The 19378-nt window shown below is 39.7% G+C and overlaps 1 protein-coding gene across 1 annotated transcript in view; it reads left to right on the top strand.

Annotated features, from left to right (window-relative positions):
- Positions 1 to 19378, top strand: part of LOC113745632 (uncharacterized) — a 60246-nt gene that overhangs the window by 29452 nt on the left and 11416 nt on the right. The window contains exons 2-3 of the mRNA XM_027277776.1: positions 13070 to 13174; positions 18949 to 19085. Of these exons, the coding sequence (XP_027133577.1) occupies positions 13070 to 13174; positions 18949 to 19085 (242 nt within the window). The remainder of the gene's footprint in view (positions 1 to 13069; positions 13175 to 18948; positions 19086 to 19378) is intronic.

The raw sequence follows: 19378 nt of genomic DNA, 5'->3' as shown, positions 1-19378 counted from the left end.
GATCTCTAAGCCGAGCGGCCAAGATTTTTCTTGTTCCTCCTTCCTTGGTGAGGGCGGGGGGCACGAGGCAATCGCATAAATGATGACGATTGGCTGAGGTTGAGCCCAAATAGTCCAAAAGTAGCCTTCTTTAAATGGAAGTACAGCCAAGAAATTAAGAGAACGAGTGTAACCGTGAAATGCACATTATGCCCTGGAGTCAAGAGCCTCTCCACGTTGGTGTCGAGTATAAACACTAATATCTACAATAATCCATGACATTTTATTGGATGCTAGTCTCACTTTCAACATTAAAATTGTTTAGATAACTGTGGATTTCGGTTATGTGTTGCATTAAGTGTCCGTTTCATTATAATATTCAGATTTATCATAAATAATTGAACACGCACATGTATTTTAAATTCTGTCAAAGAGGGATGGAGGTGGGGTCCAAATTCTTTGACACATTTGAGCATTTGAAAACGCAATAGTTACTTTCCAAAGTAACTAGTTACTTTTATAATGTGTAACTCAGTAACTACTTTAGTTACTTTCTGGGAGAAGTAACTAGTAACTGTAACTAGTTACTTTTTTAAGAGCAACTTGCCCAACACTGCTTTTAAGTTTTAATCAATATAATATGAATATGGAAATCAATATATACAACATACAACATGTCATATGACTTATTTTTCTCTTTATCTTAGTTTTTTATCGCGTTGCAACCTCCTTAAAATAAAGAGAAGTGTGTGGAAAAGCCTGTGTAATTAACCCACAAAGTACTCTGTCGGCTTCAAAAAAAAAAAAAAAAAACCCCACTTCACTCCCTTCTTTATCTCTCTATCCACTCCTGTCTCTATCTCTCTATCTTCCTCTCTCTGAAGTCCAGTTGCCATATCAGACGGGCTAATTAAAGCAGCACATAATGAGAGAGCAGAGAGGAGGACGAGGAGGAGGAGAAGGAGGAAAGGGGAGGGTCAGAGGGAGAGACGGAGAAGAAAGGAGTCATGATTCGGGGATGTTACAATCCTATCAAAGGAATGTGTTTCTCAAGACATGCAACTCTTTCCCTTTTCCAACGAGACTGTCTTTTGTGTTTACTTATTTGCAATGAAATAACCCAAACTAACAGAATTTTAGAAACGCTCACATTTGATTGCCATTTCAATAAGAGCATTTTGATAAGGGGAAGCAGCTGGTGCCTGTGGGGTGTTAATTAAGGCCAGTTTCAAAAGTTAAAGAAATGTAACATGCAGCCTAAGGACCTCCCCAGAGATGCAAAGTCGACGTTTCAAACACCAGAATCCAGTCATTTTAAATTAGCTGTGAGAGAAAGATGCCTAGCGGGGGGACACCTATGTGCATTTCGCTGTGATATAGATGAGGTTCATTATTAAATGTTCAGTCTAACAGAAATATGGTGGTAATTCCTGTCTGGGATCAACCTGGATATGAGCTGCATGTTAATTGATGGTGTAAAAGAAAAGTCCTGCTGTTAAGAATCAGAGTATGGGTCTTAAAAATGATCAGACGTGAACATGGACGAGCCAACCCCGGACACATGAGAGGAGGACAACTTACATGTTTTTGCAGTTCAGCAAATCTTTGTTGACATTTTTTGTAGCTTTGTAGTTGCTTTGGGTTTCTTTGCAGTTGTTTTGCAAATCTTTGTTGACATTTTCTGTAGCTTTGTAGTTGCTTTGCATCTTTTTGAAGACGATTTACATGTCTTTGAAGGTGTTTCATGTCTCCTTGTGGTTCATTTAGCCTCTCATTGTGATTGTTTTGTGTCTCTTTGCGGTTGTTCTACACCTCTTAGCTGCAAAATTGCATCTCTTTGAAGTTGTTTTGTGTCTCTTTGAAGTCACTGTACATTTCTTTGTGGCAGTTTTACATCTCTTAATGGTTGTTTTATGTCTCTTTGGGGCCATTGTGCATCTCTTTGTGGTTGTTCTACACCTCTTAGCGGCAATCTTGCAGCACTTAGAAGTTGTTTTGTGTCTCTTTGTGGTTGTTTTGTGTCTCTTTGAAGTAATTGTGCATCTCCTTGTGGCATCGATTTTACATCTCTTAATAGTTGTTTTGTGTTTTTTTGTAGTATGTAGTATGTTGAATCTCTTTGCAGCCACTTTGCAATTCTTTGTGATCTTTCTATGCCTCTTAGTGACCATTTTGCAACCCTCTGATTTTTTTGTGTCTCTTTGTAGTCATGTTGAGTCTCTGTTTGGTTGTTTTACATCTCTTTTTAGTTGTTGTGCATCTCCTTGCAGCTCTTTTGCATCTTTTTGAAGTTGTTTTGTGTCTCTTTGCAGTCGTTTTACATCTCATTGCAGTTAATTTGTTTTGCATCTCTTTGTGGTTGTTTTTTAAAACAGTTGCATCTCTTTGTGGTGGTTGTGCATCTCTTGTGACTGTTTTGCCTCACATTGTATTTGTTTTGCATTTCTTTGCAGCTCTTTCAGTGACATATTTGGGAGGCCTCTTCAGTAATCCATCTATGGATGTGAAACAGAAAGAGGTCTCAGTTCAAGTGAAAAAAAAAAAAAACTCTTGGAATTTTTGACTTGGTCTTGTCTCTGCTGTGTGGCTGATGATGAAATGACTTGAAAGATGAGAGACAGACAAAAAAAAAGACGGAGATATGAAGAGGCAAAGGGAAGAAGACAGAAGGAGAACAAGACAAAGATAGGAGACACGGAGAGAGAAGCAGAGACAATAAGGAGGAATGTTATCCCTGCATCATTACTTCAACACCAATTCTCCCTCTACAGTCTCATCTTCTCTTTTTTATTATTCGCGCTCCCTCTTATCTTTTCTTTGTATTATTCATCCTCTCTCTTCCTGTCTCTATCATTAGTTTTTATCTCTCTGTCTCTCTAGCTTTCTGTTGTTCAGACACTCAGACAAATGAGCCATGAAATATTCGCCATCAAGACACAGAGAGAGTTTCTGTGAGTGTGTATATACATGTGTGGGAGGCAGGCTGCGCACATGCATGCATGTGTGTGTGTGTGTGTGTGTGTGTGTGTGTGTGTGTGTGTGTGTTTTGACTTTGGCTTTGAAGTCTGTCGGGTCTACTAGCCGCTCTGGAAGGTAGCCCACCTGTGTTCGATCCGACTTCTGTGATCCAAAAAATAATTTGGCAGGCACAAAATCGAATTGGCTCCTAAAAATCGTGAATTCACTGGCTGCTGCACAGCTGACCAGCCAAGGAGAAAGGATGTTTCATGGAGATCTCAGCCAGAAATCTCACAAGCAAATTCAACAAATTAAAGCACGACGCCGAAAAATGGTCGCTGCTGTTTTTAACACTCTGATGGTAAAAAAAAAAGTAATAAGTGGGATTTAAAACATATCTGCTGGACTCGGGTATGCTGCTTACCGCTGGACTGGACTGCTCAACAGTTAAATCACCAGCTGCTGTGCTGCTGAAACTTGTGACTCTTTCTGTAGCTGACTTTCACACAGGTGTGATTTTTTCTATTTATTTTTATCTATAACTAGATTTTTTCCACATGTGTGACCAAGTCGAGATTCTTAACCAATGTGCAGATATTATATATATTTTTACAACATTGTCACTGAACATAATACAGGTTTAGCAGAATCATCAGATTACTTTAGTTAGTTAGGTCTATATCTTCTATATAGTTTCTTAATAATTAAATTTTCTTGGAAAGAACAATATAATTTGGTACTAACTGGTACATTTTCCTCATCTTGAATGTTGATATATGCGGTTTAGTAGTTCAGATGACCTGATTAAAAGACACTCTCTGGGTTATGACAGCAATTAAGTCAGAACTTTTGCAGCGGTTCTGTCAACATGGTGACCCTATAGATCTGTGAACTCTCGCACTTGTGCACTTGATTCAGCACATTAGTGCTTGACTCCGCGATGGCTCATACTGTTTATCGTGAGCCGCAGAATATTCCTGTCTGAGTTAGAAGAGCACCTGCAGTCATATGAGAAGAAAACCAAGACTAAGTTTGTTGTTTTACAGAGCGAGAAGGTGACGAAGCCTTTAGGATGTTGGGCAATGTAGTATGAAGAGCGGCAAAGTCCATGTTGACAAGTGCATAGAAGCAACACGTAAAAATCTAACGAGAGTTGATGTATGCGTGATATTTGCTGTGTAGTTTGACAACTTCTATTACGTGTCAACCAATACAAAGAGTTCTCCTTTCTGCAAAACTGTACGATACACGATGAAACTCAAATAAAACTCACATTAAATGATCTGCTGGTTTAAAATATATCTAGTCATCTTAAATCTTTGAAAAGTAAAACTTACTTACACAACGCCATTATGTACAATTGTTGTTCCACCTGAATTAGTTCGGCCACATTTTAATAATTTGTTGGGACGTCTCGACTAAAAATAGCTCTAGAAACCTTTTGACCTGCAAATCACCAAATTAAAATGGTGTCTGCGATACTGTTGCCCGTTGATGGACGCTCCAGATTGTGCCACAGACTTTTTTAATGTTGTAGCAATTACCTGGTTCCTGACAGAGGTCAATCAAAGCTCTAAATGACGTAATGGCCCATCAGGATAATTAGGTTAGCTTGCTCTAATTAACCAGGCACAGAGGGAAAAACACTAGACTTGAACCAGATGATGGCAGTCCAATAAATGTCCAAACCATTGTAGGAAAACAGTCTGAAACGTCTGACTCATCAAAGAGAAAAAGGAACAATTTGCAAAACCACCTCTAGCAAACGAACATTTGGTTGTTAAATTTAAAATTCAACATCACACATTATGTAAGCTTTTCTTTGGATGTGCTGTTGTCAACGGCAGTCAGGACCATCAGTTTAAATTGCAGCACAGCCCATTTCCAAATGTTACTCATTCTTCAACACAACTTGTGAAATATGCATAAAATTCTGCATTACGAATATTAAGCCAAAGGCACTGCCACACGTTTGATCTCTCACGTCTTTGGGCTCCGGCCCACACTCACACACAACTTCCCATTCCCTTGTGTTTGACACTCTGCATGTGGGTGTGGGTCTAAAGAAGTTGACATCTTTTGAACATGCAAAGTAAAGTCATAAGACAACCCTCTTTACAAAGAGAGAGACACGCAGAACTGTTCTTGACCCTTAACACAGATCGGTAAAAAGAAATACGTCACACACCCACAATAGCACATAGACAGAGGAGGAGACCAAACATTTACTGACAACTGGTCCGAGTATGAAGGTTCTGAAGAAGTTGCCATCCTTTGAACCTGCTGTAAAGTCATGAGCCAACCCTCTTTATAAAAAGACAGGCAGAACTATTCTTGACCCTTAAGACATCTTTGTATGAATAACTGCGTTTGGACTTTTGTACCTTTAATGTTCGACTTCGGCTCGATGTGTGACAAATGATGCTGGATCAAAACATCTCTCCAGTTGCCATGAAAACTGTAAGAGTTGTGTAATTTTCCGCTACCAGCTGTGCACGTTTTGTACATATGCAAATGAATTTCTTTGTTGTCATGTCACGGTGCTAATTGTGCGGATGGCATGTCTGTGCTGTTAGCAGGTGTAATAAATAACACCTGCCAATAAGAAAATGTTTTCTAGTTTTCCTTTCTGATGTCCTCCGGCTGCTCCGCGTCAACTCTCTGTGATTTACTGAGTTTCCTGATGGACAGTAAAATAAAATGGCTGCCGACTGTAGCTGCTGTTAGCCAATATTTGCTCAGTTTGTTAGCCGGGCTGTCCGGACTGCGAGCTCAGAGCACTGGGGGGGGAGTGTTAGTGTTTGTACCACAGGTGTTTTGGACCACCAGTATGAAGAGGAGGTTTTCAGAGTGGGCATAGCTGGTGTCAATGTAACCAGGCCTCTATGGACATAATGACAGAGGCGAAAAGAGGGGATGTTGACGGAGGAGACAAGAGTGAATCTGTGACTTGCTGTTGGACTAGTAAGTAATATTAACTGGCTGCTATGTCTTGTGTTTTTGCACTTGCTTGATGCTTGGCTCTTAGCAACTGACTAGTTTTTGATCATAAGTAATGTAAGCATGTCCATATTTAGCACAGTAGGTGTCTGGGGGGCCAATTTCTTTGGATTAAGTTTTAAAATGTCAGTATTACATGTAATTATTGTTCGACTACATTTTAATTCTTCTCAATGAATTGCTGCTACTGAGAATAGATTCATCAAAACACCTGTCAACTAAATTTGACCAGTTAATGCTCACTGGGTTGTGTCACTTTACAGCTCATGAGTTAGTTAATTGATGCTAATTAAAGCTTCTTTCTAGGTTGCTTGTTGCCTCTGAGGACATTTTTAGCCCCCCTGCTGTCAGACACACTGCATCCGTGTTGGTGTCAGCAACAAAATTCAACAACAACTAAAAAAAACAGATAGTCCAGGAACATCTTACTGCAGCATTACAGTTACAGGAGAACAAATACATCCAGTCAGCTGAGGGACACTCAGCCTTTATAGTCCCAAGTAGAGCTGCCGCTACTGGGCAGCAGCCTGAGCCTTTGCCTCTCTTTGTTGCGGCCCCTCAGCACATAACTCTGGCTCTACCAGCATGTTTTTGACTCCGACAACATTTTATAAAATGTAAGTGATCCAGGTGATCCCCTGCGCATACAAACTGGAAAAGTTGTTTAGGCAAACTGAAATCCTGCGGCTGAGTGAGCAGGACTGCGCTCCCTAGAGGCAAAGACTTGAAAAGTAGCCAAACCCTCCAGTGTTTTCACCATCACCTCATGGACGATGAATAATGCATGAAATATGGTTAAAAATCTGCAACTAGCTCTTTTCGAATTTTAATTATTCACCATGTTTGCTCTTATTGATGACTGTCACAACAATCTTTACATATTTTTAGGTATTGTTTGTAGGGGAGTAATTCATGTATTACTCACTAATGAATCTCATACCTGAAATAATGAATCTGCATTTCTGTTTGCCTGTTTGGTCATTGAGGTAACTGTGGATGCAAACACAAGCCTGGATAGATGGGTTGCCAGGTTCTTTAGCTGTTAAAGGAGAGACTACAGAGTTTGTGTTCAGGGGGTTATTCTTGGACAAATGATTCCCACAAATTATTATTTTTTTGTATTATCATAAGAGGCACTCAGTTTGTTTTGGTCCTTTAAAATTTGTATTTAAAATTGTTGAAATTATTAAATAAATCTGTTCTGCAATGTATTTATCTTTCCCCTCTCCTCTGACATTAGAGTTCATTGATCAAGTAAATATTTTGGTACACCATGTACATTCAAACTGGAGAGGAATAATCTTTACACAGGAACAACCAAATCTTCTTCAGTGCTGCAGTACAAGTCCAGAGTCTGTCCATATATTGAAAGATGGATTATGAACAGATTTGAACACAACAACCCTTATTTTCTTTGACAAACCACTTCAGGTTCCAGTTATATCTACTGTATACGAGTGTGTTCTGATTCAGATGAGAGAAGGTCTAGGACAGGTCATTCTGTTGTTGAACTACATCCAATTTCCAGTAAATGTAAAGAGTAACCTTGTATTAATAAATTCAACCCAAACAGAGGAGATACAAACGCAAGATTTCCTATTTTGTACAAAGAGCTGCTGTACATTTCAGATTACAGTTTTTTAAACTGATCAACAAGGCGAACGCTGGTTTCGTTGTTCGCTGGTCTGCTATCAAGTGGAAGTCTGGATGTCTTCACAACAAATTAATAAACTCTTATTTCCCTCTAGAAGACCAGAACAGTCCTCTAATATAATATAATATAATATAAATATAATATAATATAATATAATATAATATAATATAAGATACTTATAATATAATAGTTCCTTTTATCAGAGCTGAGTGGTGCATTTGGTAAATTGTAACAAGATGGTGGAAGGTCAACTACTTATTTTCCTTTCAATTAGAAAAAAGCACTTATTCTGATTGTATAGCACACACACACACACATACACACACACACACTTTAGTGTATATATGCATGTGTTGACACGATCCCACACATGCACACACTTTTATTTCACTTAATTTCCCTTTTAATTTGGACCTTTATTGTCCCAGAAGGTTGTTTTTTCTGTTTGTTTCTAGATAGGATTTATGATGAAAAGCATACAATAATAAAAACCAATTAAACAGCACAATAAAACACACACACAGCATGCAATTTATAAATATATATAAAAAAAACAATAGCTCCAGAATAAATTGCTCCATATACTCCCATAAAAAGTTGATTATCAGCAGAAAATATACGATGTTGTTGCGTTGATAAAAAGCATTGTTTTGTCTGCAGATTAAGCACTAACACTGCAGTATGAATAATGCCATATTGTTCTTACTCTTTTATTCTGGCACCCTGAGATGTTACCCACTCCGTCCCTGAAGGGGCTGACCTGGACGGTCAGGAGCAGCATCAGCTTTCCTCGTCCATATGCTTCGCAAAGGTTGAGTCAGTTCTTCCTGCTGCTCGCAAGTAACCTTCCTGGCTACCTTTCACCAAGCTCACTAATCTGTTTTTATTGCTTAAAGGCTGTTGAGCCTGCAGCTGCAGTTTAAAATGCTCAAAAATATGCAAACGGAGGTGTAATGAAACAGCAATTAAAAAAAGTTTATCCGCTGTAGGAGAAGCAAATGCTGCAGAGCCGGTTTGCACGTCTGATTAACAACAGATATTTGCAGTTGCAGTTATCGCGGTAGGTTTCAGAAAAAGGTCGTGACCTTGTCCTTCGTGATGAAACTGCCACATCGCGAGGGCACAAAGTGATCAACATGTCATCCGTGCATATTTTCTGTCTTTTGCAAAAGATTAAAAATGACCTACCTTGACCCCCACAACTCGATTAAAAAAAAAAGTCTATCTACATACTGGCTGCGGTTAGTCATTAGTGTTAAGAAAGTACAAGCTTGGAGAAAGAACATAACCCTGAGGGAGACAGAGGAAAAGAGATCTGTCAGTTAGAAAGTCATTTACAGGAGCTGCTCTGCGAGTATGCGAGGCTGGAAAGGAAAAAAAAAAAGAGCTGAACTTCACAAGTCTTCACACTTCAGTCTTATCAAGCCAGTTATAAGACATCGAAAATCAAATTAGTTACAGCCGACAGCTTTGTTTCAGCAAAAGTAATACATTTCAAGATATTGAGCCGAGCGAGACATCTTGAAAATGTAGATTATTTGATGCCTTTTTTCCTCCTTTTATCATGTTTTTTTTATTCATTCAGTCTCAAGTAAAAATGAAAATGAAACATTCACTTCTGCTAATGGGGTCTGAACACCCAACTCGGCACATTTTAGCCTCTTTCGGATCAATGTTTTGGTTTTCCAGCTGAGGTAAACAGAGTGGAGTCGCTGCATCAAACATCAGAGTCCAGGTAACATCTACCTGCTAAAAGAGACAGTAATGTTCTTACACACACATCTAAATGAATGTTTTAACATTCACAGGACTTTCATTTGTCTTTGTGTTGTGACTTTCAAACTGAGGCAAAATGTAGAAGCTCATCCAACTCCTATCGATGTATTCCAAATCCATATTACGTTACTAATTCTTTACAATATATGCTGCATACTAAACATCATAATGTACTGTTTCAGCAGATACTTCAATCAAACTCCGACTTTGGAATGACACTGCCAATTAAAAAGGTCCAGTGTGTCAGATTTAGGGGGTTTTATTTACAGAATATGGCAGAAATAGACTATAATATCCATAACTATGTTTTCATTAGTGTATAATCACCTGAAAATAAGAATTATTATGTTTTTGTTACCTTAAAATGAGCCTTTTTGTATCTACAGGCGCTGCTGGTCCCCTCCCATGTTTTTGCATGTTTCAGCATTAACGCTAGGAAGGAGAGACTGAGGCGAGGGGGTTGTAATCAGCAACTACACTGCTATATTTTCTGTAATTCTTACCAGGGTCACAGGGGATGGAGCCTATCCCAGCTGGCACTGGGTGAGAGGCACACCCTTTCATCACAGGGCTGACACATTGAGTCAAACAACCTTTCACACTCACATCCACACCTACCCAGAGAGAACCCATGCAGACACACAGAACATTCAAACTCCACACAAGGCCCCAGCATGGGATAACAATTAGTATGCAGTCTAAATAGAAGAGGGGTTGGAACTAACAATTATGTTAATATCTGATTCGTCTAATGTTTGTTGGTTTTAGTTTTTAGTCATGTGAGGAAACAAAAAGTACCCATTTACGAATTCCCCTCTGCATCGTCAAAGTGCTTGTTTTGTCCAACCAACAGCCCGAAAACTCAAATGTATTCAATTTACAACAATGTAAAAATGATAAAAGCAACAAAAAACATCTGAGTCATTTATGACAATCTTGCTCGATAAATTACCTTAACGATTCATCATTTATCAAAAATGTTGTTGATTCGCTCTCAATTGCCTCTGCACCAAAAAAATACTTTTCTTCTGGAGACTAAAGTGGAGACTCATCAACTAAAAACTGTCTGTAGTTTGGTGAGTTGGTCTTAGTTGCTTTTCAACAGTTGTTTACCAGACTAAAAGCTTTCAGAGTTTGTAAGATGCAGTACGGCCTTTGAGGGGTTATTTTTTTTACCTTGCCATCAGGCGTCTGAGAATTCGTCATTTTGTACAATTCATTCTCTCTGTGGGTCAGGCAGTTTTCCGAAACTCTTGAATAAAACTCTCTCTGGGCTTCGGTTAAAAAAAAGCAAAAAAGAAATTTTCACATGGCAACAAGGACAATACATCCTGTACTTTTGTTACGATGCAGTGAACCAAAAGCTTCTGAATTGTAATGTGTTTTAATTTGAGTTTACTGAGCAGCAATTTTCCGAGCTATCCAGCAAGCCATGTTTAATGGACATCAAAACCCATCTTCAATGGGCTAATGCAACCCAACGACATCTTTAACGACATAATGCAAACCAATGCCGTCTTTGATTAAATAATGCAAATGTAATGTTTCGTTCTGTAATAGAATAATGTAACATAAATTCGTTACTTAATGGAATTATGGTAGCTGCAGTAATCACTTGTCTGATGAGATAATGCTGACTGAGGGAGGAGATCCCTGCGGTAATGGCCGGGGATGGCGGCTGTTCTGGAACCATGAGGGATTAAACAGTGTTGTCTGTGTTTCCCTTCTGCTTTTGTCACTGTCTTTCTGTTTGCCTTCATCTGTCCTCTGTCACATTTTCATTCTGTCTCGATCTGTGTTTATCTTTCTGTCTCTGGTCCTCCCTCCTTTTTCCTCCTCTTCTGCCTCGATCTCGTCTCCTAATGGCCACACAGTTTAGGAAGCTTCTACAAATTTTAGTGAAAGTTCCAACTTATTCAAACTGTGACACACACACACAGAGTGCTGAGACCTCCACTGAAGGTCATGTCACAGATTGAATGTTCCCTACTTTTAAAGATAAATCAATCTTCCATTAATGGTGTGTGTGCATGTGTGTGTGTGTGTGTGTAGAAGCCCTTAAAGTAAAACCCTGCATTACATCTGTGAACGTCTGTGTGGGCTTAAGATAAAGTGCTGTATTAAAAGCTATGGATGTACTGTATGTGGGTTCGTAGAAATGTGTGTGTTTGTTTGTGAGCGTTCACTCAGACACTCAGATTGCTGATCAATAGTTGTGATTGAAAGGCCCATTAGCCATCGGAAGCGATAGAGACAGCATCGCTCCACATGACAAACTCTATGAGAGCACACACACACGCACATACACACACACACAATGCATGACAGGTAACAAATTAAAAGCTTGAGTATGATGAATATACATTTGCCATAAATACATTTTATGACCCATACTGTCTGACTGTAATTCAGCACTCCAACCTACACAACCGGCTTTATTTTACACACACACACACACACACACACACACACACTGTTCATTTTGTTTTTTACGAGTCTGAAGTCTTGATTTATATTTGTGCAAGAGCAATGGCGTAAGCAAACAGTTTACTCATCCACTCTTACTGAGTGTAAACCTCACGCGTGTCACGTCACCCATCGGTTTGTGGACAACTGTCTTGAAACCTTGAGTTTAATCAAAGTTTTCAGTCGTGTGACTGGCGTGGTCAAAACGTTACCTCTTTATGTCATAGTATGTAAGGATCATCATAGTTCATTGTGCTCTTAAGGACCGCGGTTAATGATATATTGACTGACAGTAAAAAGGCTGATTTCAGTTTGCGTGCACGCCTCACTTGAACATTTCCACTGGGACTGATGAAACCTCAGCTGAAGATGGCTTTTTTGAGCTGACATTATTTATTGGGCCTCCGTCAATCTGCACAGAGCAGCTCGAGCTGGCCGGAAGTCAGACAAAGAAACGGCACAGAGAATCAGATTTCAACACCCTGTGCTCATAAAAACAGTAAAAACGGAAATAAATTAACTACGTAGCATATTTTAAAGCACATAAACCAAATCTGAGCAAGTCTAGCAGGCAAAATCTCTAAAACGCTCCTGTTGGGGTTTGAAGTCACGTGAAGACGGACCAGAACAGTGTCACAGCCACCACTTGATGAAGGCCAATAGGGTTTGGGCGTAACGCTACGATAAGTCAGAAGTTATGGTTAACGTTTTATTTTTGTCTTCGATTCAATAATGTCATGAAAATAATCATGTTATACAACACTGACAGATGTTTTCAGTTACAGTGTCAGGAAATCCAGACTAGTCTGCATCCTGCAAGCTCAACGTTTCACAGTTTTATAAAAGAATATATATATAAGACAATGGGAGGAAACTAGATTAAAAAGTAGAACTGGCCAAGCAACCTCCCTGTAGCATCATCTCTTTGTTTGCTTTCTTTTTTAATCAGGGAGATTCAGCTCAGCTTGTGTTTTCTTCCTGTTTTTCACTTCACTTTCTATTAGTTGAAGACTTTCTGAGTTTCGCCCTGTATGTGCATTAGTACCTTTTTGCAGCAGCAAATAAAAACCATTGTATGGATAAGACTGAAACAAATTTGGGTGAAAACAAAGAGCCATATATCTTGTTAATGGAGTAATGATTCTCAAGATCACCACAAAGACACAAAGATTTCCTATTTAAACCTTAACTTTCTCCTTTTTCTCTCTTTCTATTCATTTCTCTCTTTGTCTGTAGGAGGAAGGAGACTCCAGTTTCTACTGCGAGCTGTGTGATAAGCAGTACGTGAGACACCAACAGTACGACAATCACATCAACTCCTACGACCACCACCACAAGCAGGTGAGTCACACCACCTTAACAATGCACCCAGAGATCCGGTTTATCCAGACACGCAACACCTTAAACCCTCCTGACCAAGGTCATGGATTTATTACATCCCAGAGCCACAATGAGCACACTGCTCTGGTTTCCACACGGGCTGTGGTCGACACAAATCACACACCAACACCAACATCAGCTCTTATGACCACTGAGAAGTTCCACTGATTGATTTTATGACACATGAACACCCAACAAGCAAAGGTGAAATTTGCTTTTTTTTAGTGTATATTCTATATGTTTAATTTGTGGGCATATTGACAATATGGAGTGTATCATGTTCAGCATTGGACGGTATTGTGTTGCTTAATGATCCACTATAATAATGTGATATGATAATGTAAATAATGAATGAATACTTTTCACTTATTATAATATTTGATGTGTACTTGATTCAGTTTTCCAAGAATTGGAAGCGCAAAGGGAGAAAAAGGGGCAGGTTCCTCCTTGTGGTGCAATTCTTATCTTCACAAGGTTCTTTGTTCTTCAGTTTTATATATGTGACAACGGGTGGTACCGGACCAAAGAGGCGGACGCTGAGTCCCACAAGTGGTACTGGGTTTATTCATGGAAAAAAAACAGGGAAAAGGGAGACACGAGAAGGGGGAGAGGACGAGGATGGGAAAAGGGTCCGGGAGAGGAGCGGGTCCAGAGAAACAGCGTGCTGAGCAGAGGCAGGCGATCAAGGGCACAGGAGACCAGAGTCAAAAACGAGGCAGGAAACATGAGGAGGCAGAAGAAATACCGTAAACCAAAAAACACAAGGCGTTTTGGAAAACACTAAGATCGTAGTCGCAAGGAACAAGAAGCCTGAGAAGTAACTATGTGGAGAACTGCAGAGATCTGGCAAGGAGTGAGCGGAGAGCTGGAGTATTTCAACAGGAGGGTGATTAGTAGATGAGCCTCAGGTGTGCCCTGCAGCAGCTGCCTGTGTCTGGGACCCGCCCCTAAGAGGGAGGGAGAAATACAAGGAGGGGAGGAGAACAACAACAGGGGCTGCACAGACGTGGATGTAACAATATATGCGCTCTACAAGGGTCCTGTGTTCTAAGTTCTCAATATGTACTATGCCAGGACTCTTCGTTCCCAGGGCTTTATTTTACTTTAGTTTCCTATTTCTATATGTACACTCTCCCAGGGTCTCATTTCCCCAATGCCCCATGTTCCCAAAGTCCTATGTTCACCAGTTCTATATCTATGCTCTCCCAGTGTCCAGGCTCCGCAATTCCCAACAGTCCTATGTTCCCAAAGTCCTTTGTTCATCGGTTCTGTATATGTGCTCTCTTAGGGTCTTATGTCCCCAGCGTCCTACGTTCCCATTGTCCCATGTTTCCAAGGGTCTGATGTTCCCCACTGTTCTGTGTTCCCAATGGTCTTATGTTCCCAAGGTCCTTGATGTTGACCAGCTCTATATATGTGCTCTCCTGGGGTCTTATGTTACCAAGGTCCTATGTTCCCTAATGTCCTCTCTTCCCCAGTATCCTATGTTCCAAAGGTCCTATGTTCCCAATGTCAATGACATTGGACCATGGGAACGTAAATACGCTCTAGTGCTGAGGATGAATTTATGGTACAGCGTCCAATTCCCACAGTTTGCGTCAATAACAATTCAAATTTGAGTGAGATGGTGCATCACCTGACTAACCTTTGTTTTATAACATAGTAGCTACCCCTTTAATACTTCTGGGTGTGGTGTTATATCATTGCGGGTGCAAATCAATGAGAAGAACTGCTTTTGGGCAATATTGGATTTTTACATCAATGTGATGAAGAATTGTGATTTGTCAGCAATTTAATTTGACATTCCAGTTAGATATTATATCCATAAGAATTGATATTCTGAGATATGTAGCACAATTTTCTATCATAACATAAATCTTGACAAACAATGGCATCTCACCAACCTCAGCTTGAACTTAAACTTTCTTTCCCTACTTTAGGAGGAAGCAATCTATGTTTTAAATGTTATAAATCTGACTTTAAAAAGTTTTTAAAAAGATTTTCAGCAATTCTAAATGCTCTTTGTTAACGTAATGCTGAAATCTAAGCATCATTTTAGGTTAAAATGAATGTACATATTCAGTGATTACATAAAAGCATGCAGGTTATCAATAATGCACCCTGCTTACCTAATCACTTTTCTTTGTTCAGCCTAACTAAAAAGAGTTTGTTCTTGCATAGTGGGACGCGGAGGCGGGGGGGATGACTCTGAGAACTTGCAGCTGTTTTGGGTGTTTACAACATTATAGGTGCTGGGAGGAATATATTTACTGCAATTATCATTTGTTCACTTGCAAGCGATGAAAGAGGCATAATATTTTTCACAGTTAGCTGTGTGTCAGAGTTATTAGGTTTACTTGAAGATGCAGAGCATTTAGGGCATATTGTTCGAGACTGCGACACTTCCAGGAAATGAACTTTTTTAGCTGTTATATTCTGCAGCTTGCACACACACACGGACCTATCCTCGTTTTTTTTTTTTTTTGGTTCATGGTCAGTCATCGTCCCATAAGGGGTCTGCAGAGAGGCTACGTCATTATCTTATTAATGTGCTGCTGGATGCAAATCAGAGAAAATGCAGAGTTTATATTACATTATGCAGCCTAAAGAAGCTGTATGTTTTTCTAATTGAAGATATAATTCATACAGCACGATCTGTGAGCAGCAGGAAGGCGACACATTACTTGTTTTGTTAGCTCTGCATTCAGAACTCGGGATCTAAAAGGAAAAAAAATGGCAGGGAGGTTAAAGTGCTGACTCTCAGCTCTGCTTTAAGAATATCTACATTCACATCAGATGAGCTGTGTAGGAGCTGTTGCCCTTTTTATACATAGTCATCTCTCCTCAGCTCTTTAATCTTAAAGCCATTGTTCAACTCAAGGACCAAGTGTCACCAGCTCTGCAGTGGTGGACTCAGGTTGTCTGAGGGAAATGGGCGAAAGAAAATATAAAGGGCACCCTCTGTGGTACTTCATCCCGTTTTTAACCACAGGAAGGGCATCCTGGAGAGCTTTTTTGCTGTTAACACGGGTCCAGTTCAAAGTGTGGTGGCTCTGGCCGATGCCATCTTGGCGGTCCTGCCTCCGCTGTCTCCTGGCCAATCTAAAAATGGACAAAGACATGGATTGTGGGTAGTGCTGAGATGGGCTGAATGAAGGCTGGTTGCTCAAACAAGCCACCTGTAACAGCACCCATCTGTCAATCAAAGCGGCCACGCTGTAAATTCTGCATAACTTTAAGCCTCAATATAATTTGAACAGGTGAGTTTTATAAAAAATTCACCCTCAGTCACTCGTCACAAATGGAGAAACTAGCTATAGAGACATCTGGATGGACATTTTAATGTCAGGGCCTATGGACATTGACTTGTTTTGTAGCCAGCCTCGAGTGGCCGTTTAAGGAACTGCAGTTTTTGGCTTCACTTCACAGCAACGGAGGTCGCCGCTATGTCCAACCAGGGCTTATTAGTATCAATGGGTACGCTGAAAAAACTAAAACTGTAGCATTTAGTGTGTTTGGAGATATTCGAATGTACAGATTCCAAAAAAGTTGGGAAACTATGTCAGACTTAAATGTATTTCATAAGATACGATGAAATGTGGACTTCTCAGACCACAGCACACTTTTACAAAGACATGATCTAAAAGTTGTGTTTTTAACTATATTTTCCGAGCTTCAAACTCTTCAAATTAATTATTTATCATCACTCTTATGTTAAATAATGATGACTGACATGTCACCTCTGATGACTGTTTACAAGTACATGCGATGAATTAGTGGTATGTGCGTTATAAATAGCTACAGCCGAGCGTAATGACAGGTACCGCTGCTGCTACACGTCTTCTTTGACATTCTTTTCACTGACGGGTTCAATGAGTGCTGGAGGCGCTATGTAAACAGATGATTAGAAATGTTTCTTCATCTATTTATGGCGAACTGTGAGCGTGGAAATGAGACTCGTGTATGTGTGTAAGGTTCAACGATTATTGATATTTGTACAACAGAGTTGTGTGTGTACGCATGACTTCATAAATGTGACGGAAAAGAAGATACTACTGTCTACTTGAGCTTTAGTCATGAACCTGGCTCACTACATAACAACATCAAGAAAGAAGGAGCAAACCTCATGGATCATTGCTGGTTTATCAAAAGCGAATTACCAAATACAAGCCCAGGGGCCAAGCACATAAGTACATTAAGCATTAAGTATCTTAACCCTACATCAAAATAAGTAATGTCATTTGTTTGTGTCCTGGGACCCATTGTCTGATTATCTGTCAATGCACTGGATGATATTTCACATTTGAAATATTTTGTATTTCATCAAATACGATTATACTGTAAGTCATTGCTGCTGAAGCAGCTCCCAGCAGACACAATATGTGATATTCAAAAGAATTTGTGTGCAATTTTTAGAACTGTTAGGCCGGATTATCTTGTTTACTTGTCAGACTCTAAATCTCATTTAATTTGGGGGAACACTGTGTTTAAATAGAGACGTTTACAGCTTTGTAATAAATGTTACTTTATCACTCCAACAGGCAGGAGAAACTAAAAAGCCATGCATGTGATCAGCTCGGTCATGTGGTCAATCAATTATTTTTACTGGCAGTATTATAACCGCAGGAGAAACATACGAAATGACATTTTAAAGACCTTCCTGAAAGGTCACGCTGCTGTTTCACTATAACATTACATTATGTGTGGTATTTTCCCAGATCAGTTATTAGAGACTGTCGTGTAAGAGATTGCACAACCTGAAAATCTTATTTTCACGTGACTGTCAGCAACATTTAAAAATGTTTTTTGTAATTATTTTACATGTCCTATAGGCAAATGTGCTTGTGACAGCAGCTGAAAATACAGACAGAGTCATAAAAAGATGCACTTAAATAGAGGACATAATAAAAATAGAACTAGATACATTTCGGAGGATATAATATGATATAAAATAAAGAAAAACAGGTATTTCTTAAGAAGCTTATGATGCTCATTTTGCTTTGCCTGTCATGAAGGTGTTGATTTAAGTCTGATTTTTTGAGTTGTTTTGGCATCAGATTGCAGTCTATTGTGAGCTTTTCCCTGTCCACCCCTCACACTCTATGTACACCTTCTAAGAAATGCTGAGGCTACACTGCAGGCTTTAAAATAACACACTTGATCTGTCTTCCTGCCCGTCTCTCTGTGTCCCTCTGTGTTTGTATCTGTCTGTCTGCCTCTGTATGTTATCTGTCTGTCTATTTTGGTCTGTTTATCTATTTGTTGGTTTCTCTGCCCGCCTCGCTGTCTGTCTGTCTGTTGTCATCTGTCTGTCTGTGATATGAACCCACCGGTATATTATTAATATTATTTGTGACACACACACAGACACACACACACACACACACACACACATACTCAGTATCAGTATCTCCGGCTTGCAGACAGCTTGCAGACAGAGCTCAGTAAGTGAATTAAGCTGGTCTGGACTCTACTAAAGCTGACACTGGCTGACTTGGTACACACATGTAAACACACAAAGAGCTGACACACACACACACACACACACACACATACACAATGTTATACTTACACACAGAGCAGATAATAAACTGCAGAGTGGCCAGATCAGCTCACGGGCACAGCAGCTAAATGCTGCATGATGAACTCATTCATTCAACATTTTACACTTTTACCTCCTTGACCTCTTCCTTTTAAAATAATACGATCATAATCCTGCCTTCTTGTCCTTTCAGCGCCTCAAGGAGCTGAAACAGAGGGAGTTTTACAGAGCGCTGGCCTGCAGGAGGCAGAGGAGACGCAGGGAGGAGAAGAGAGAGGAGAGAGCGCTGAGGAGGCTCCACAAGGATGAGGAGAGGAGGACAGGAGAGTGGTGAGTGACGTGCCCCTCTATACGGTAACGAACTGAAAGGATGGGCGGTGAAAAAGTATATTTACTCAAATACAGCATGTAACATTTGAGGTACTTTACTTTCTACTTCTACTCCACTACACTTTAGAGAGAACTATTGTACTTCACTACGTTTATCTGACAGCTGTAGTTATTCTAGGTTTTTACATGCAAAGATCTTATAAAACGATGTTTTGTTATGAATTAAAGCATTGTTACTAACACTAAGTCAAGCTAAAATCAGTCGATCCACATAAAATAATAATAATTGGCAA

Source organism: Larimichthys crocea, chromosome III (assembly GCF_000972845.2).
Source record: "Larimichthys crocea isolate SSNF chromosome III, L_crocea_2.0, whole genome shotgun sequence".
Taxonomy (NCBI): Eukaryota; Metazoa; Chordata; class Actinopteri; family Sciaenidae; genus Larimichthys; species Larimichthys crocea.
The sequence above is the reverse complement of the archived record's forward strand: the minus strand, read 5'-3'. Positions and strand labels throughout refer to the sequence as shown.